Genomic DNA, 2,500 nt, shown 5'->3' with positions numbered 1-2,500 from the left:
TAAGTGGAAGTTGCGAAAAGATTCTACCAGTCTCGGGATCATTTTGGAGTAATTTAAAATTACTAAGAATGATGCTTTTGACTGCGTGATTATGAGGATGGAAAGTGAGGGTGAATGGAATTCTGTCATTCTTATCTTTCTGTGACGTTTGTAGTGACGACTGTCGATCAAATTGTTGGGCGCGATGATGGCCCGCTTTGACCACAGAGACAGGATAGCCACGTTTTTCGAAGAACTGGCACATCTCCTCTGATTTTCTGGAAAAATCGGAGTCATCACTACATAGACGTCGAAGTGTAAGAAATTGAGAATAAGGAATGGAGTTCTTGACATGTGATGGATGTGACGATGAATACAACAAATAACTGTGTGAATCAGTAGGTTTGTAGTGCACACTAGTACATAGCACGTTGCCTCTAATAGAAACTTTGATATCTAGGAAAGCCAATGAAGTTTCCGAAATTTCCCAGGTATATTTAAGAGCCGGATGAAAAGAGTCGACGGAGGTTATAAATTGATCGAGTTCTTCTCTGCTGGATGAAATAGCGCCGATGCAGTCGTCGATGTAGCGGCCGTAGAGTTCAGGTTTGGGGCCGTTGTACTGATTAAAAAATTGGTGTTCAACATATCCTACAAAAAGATTGGCATAGCTAGGTCCCATTCTTGTGCCCATCGCTACACCATTAATTTGTTTGTAATAGTTGCCGGCGAATGAAAAACAGTTAAGCGTTAAAACTAGTTCGGCAAGGCGGAGGAGCGTTTCTGAGCTAGGTTCTTTGACAGTGCGTTGATCGAAAAAGTGTTTAAGTGCTTGAAGACCTTCGCTGTTAGGAATGACTGTGTATAGAGATGTAATGTCCATGGTGAAAATAAGTTTGTCTTGGCCGGAGAAATTGAAATCGCGGAAAATTTGTAGTGCGAGTGTACTGTCTTTAATGTATGATGGCAAAGATTTGACGATAGGCGTCATAATCCTGTCTAAGTAGCTAGAAATGAGTTCGGTGGGGCAACTACAGGCAGAAACGATAGGTCGACCTGGGTTGTTGGGTTTGTGAATTTTAGGCAAGAAGTAAATGCACGAAGTTCTAGGGGTGTTGATGATGAGATTAGTGGCAGTGTCCGGTAATTCTTGATTAACTATAAGATTTTGAATGGTGTCTTTGACAAGTTTGATTAATTGATTGTTTCTGTTTGCACCAATTTTAATTTCTTTCTTTACTCGTTAATGGTATCGCGGTTTTATAATTTTCCTTTATATTTATTCTTCTTGATATATGTTGGTTTTTCTCATTATGTTGTGCAAAGAAAGCAAGATAAAATTAAAATTAACAACTAAACATTCAAATGAAATAATTAAGACGAAAAGTTGAAAGTCTCGCTCTACCTTTTATTTCTATGGGTTTCTACCTTTTTATTTATCTGTGGGTTTGTTTCTTTTCGAGGGAAATTATATTGAAATAACACCTTCCGATAAAAACAACGGTAGGCCTTGTGAGCAGAACGAAGTGTTCTTCAAGGATTTATACACTTCTAGTACACCTGTTGGTCTTGTCGTTCATAAACAGGAACAACGCCATTTCAAATTAAAGTACCTGTCAAGACTACAAATGTTGACAGCATTCTCACTTATGTATTAGGCAATACCGTATCTTAATAACTCTCAAGATGACAGATTAACGTATTGAGTTTCAAATAATGCACTACAACTTCGAGCCAGCAGCGAAATAGAATTAAAAACACCCGTTACCATCTATACAGCGTCACTATTGTGTTGGTATTTAGTGAAAGAAAACTTGCTCTAAGCGCAGGATGCATCTGGTAATAACATTCCTGTTCACAGGAGTTGCTCTGGGCTCTTTGCTTGAACTTACTCAGCAGCAAGTACAGGTCAGTCCTCGTTATTAATATTACGTTGGGTAGAGGAGACCCTATTTGAACTGCGGAAAGAAAGAATATTAAGATTTCTTTGGTCATTGCTTTTATGAACTTTACTTTAGTAGTAAACGAACGATCGTAAACAAAAGGCTTGAAGTGAATTTAAACACGTTGCGATAACAGTGCATTGCGCTTAGTTCAAGAAGCGACCCACGTCCAGTTGGCTTGATAAACAACGCCTTGGTGGTGTTCAGTCTGCCAAAGCGTTGAACAAGCTCCCAATTGATTTTGATAGCTTACTGGTAGAGAACTGCATCGGTTTCACAAAGGTTAGGTGTTCAAATTCCGTTCCGATCAGGAATACGTTTTCGCCGACGGGCTATTCTTTCGTTAGAGCGTAAATAACGTTTATGGCGTCATTTTAGTTTAGGTGAACTCTGAGTCCAAACTCCTTAGCGCTTTACACATTAGATTGTTGGTAGGTAGGTAGGTAGGTAGGTAAGTGAACTCTGAGTCCAAACTCCTTAGTTGGTAGGTAGGTAGGTTGGTGAACTGTGAGTCCAAACTCCTTAGCGCTTTACACATTAGATTGTTGGGGTGCTGACTTACTCTCAAACCAGGAGCT

General features: G+C 39.6%; 1 protein-coding gene across 1 annotated transcript in view; it reads left to right on the top strand.

Annotated features, from left to right (window-relative positions):
* Nucleotides 1-1,686: 1,686 nt before the first annotated feature.
* Nucleotides 1,687-2,500, top strand: part of LOC138051840 (EGF-like repeat and discoidin I-like domain-containing protein 3) — a 23,256-nt gene continuing 22,442 nt past the window's right edge. Inside the window, exon 1 of the mRNA XM_068898132.1 lies at nt 1,687-1,887. Coding sequence (XP_068754233.1) covers nt 1,810-1,887 — 78 coding nt within the window. The 5' untranslated portion in view covers nt 1,687-1,809. The remainder of the gene's footprint in view (nt 1,888-2,500) is intronic.

Source organism: Montipora capricornis, chromosome 6, assembly GCF_036669925.1.
Source record: "Montipora capricornis isolate CH-2021 chromosome 6, ASM3666992v2, whole genome shotgun sequence".
Classification (NCBI taxonomy): domain Eukaryota; kingdom Metazoa; phylum Cnidaria; class Anthozoa; order Scleractinia; family Acroporidae; genus Montipora; species Montipora capricornis.
Note: the sequence above shows the minus strand (reverse complement) of the source record. Positions and strands in the feature narration are given on the sequence as shown.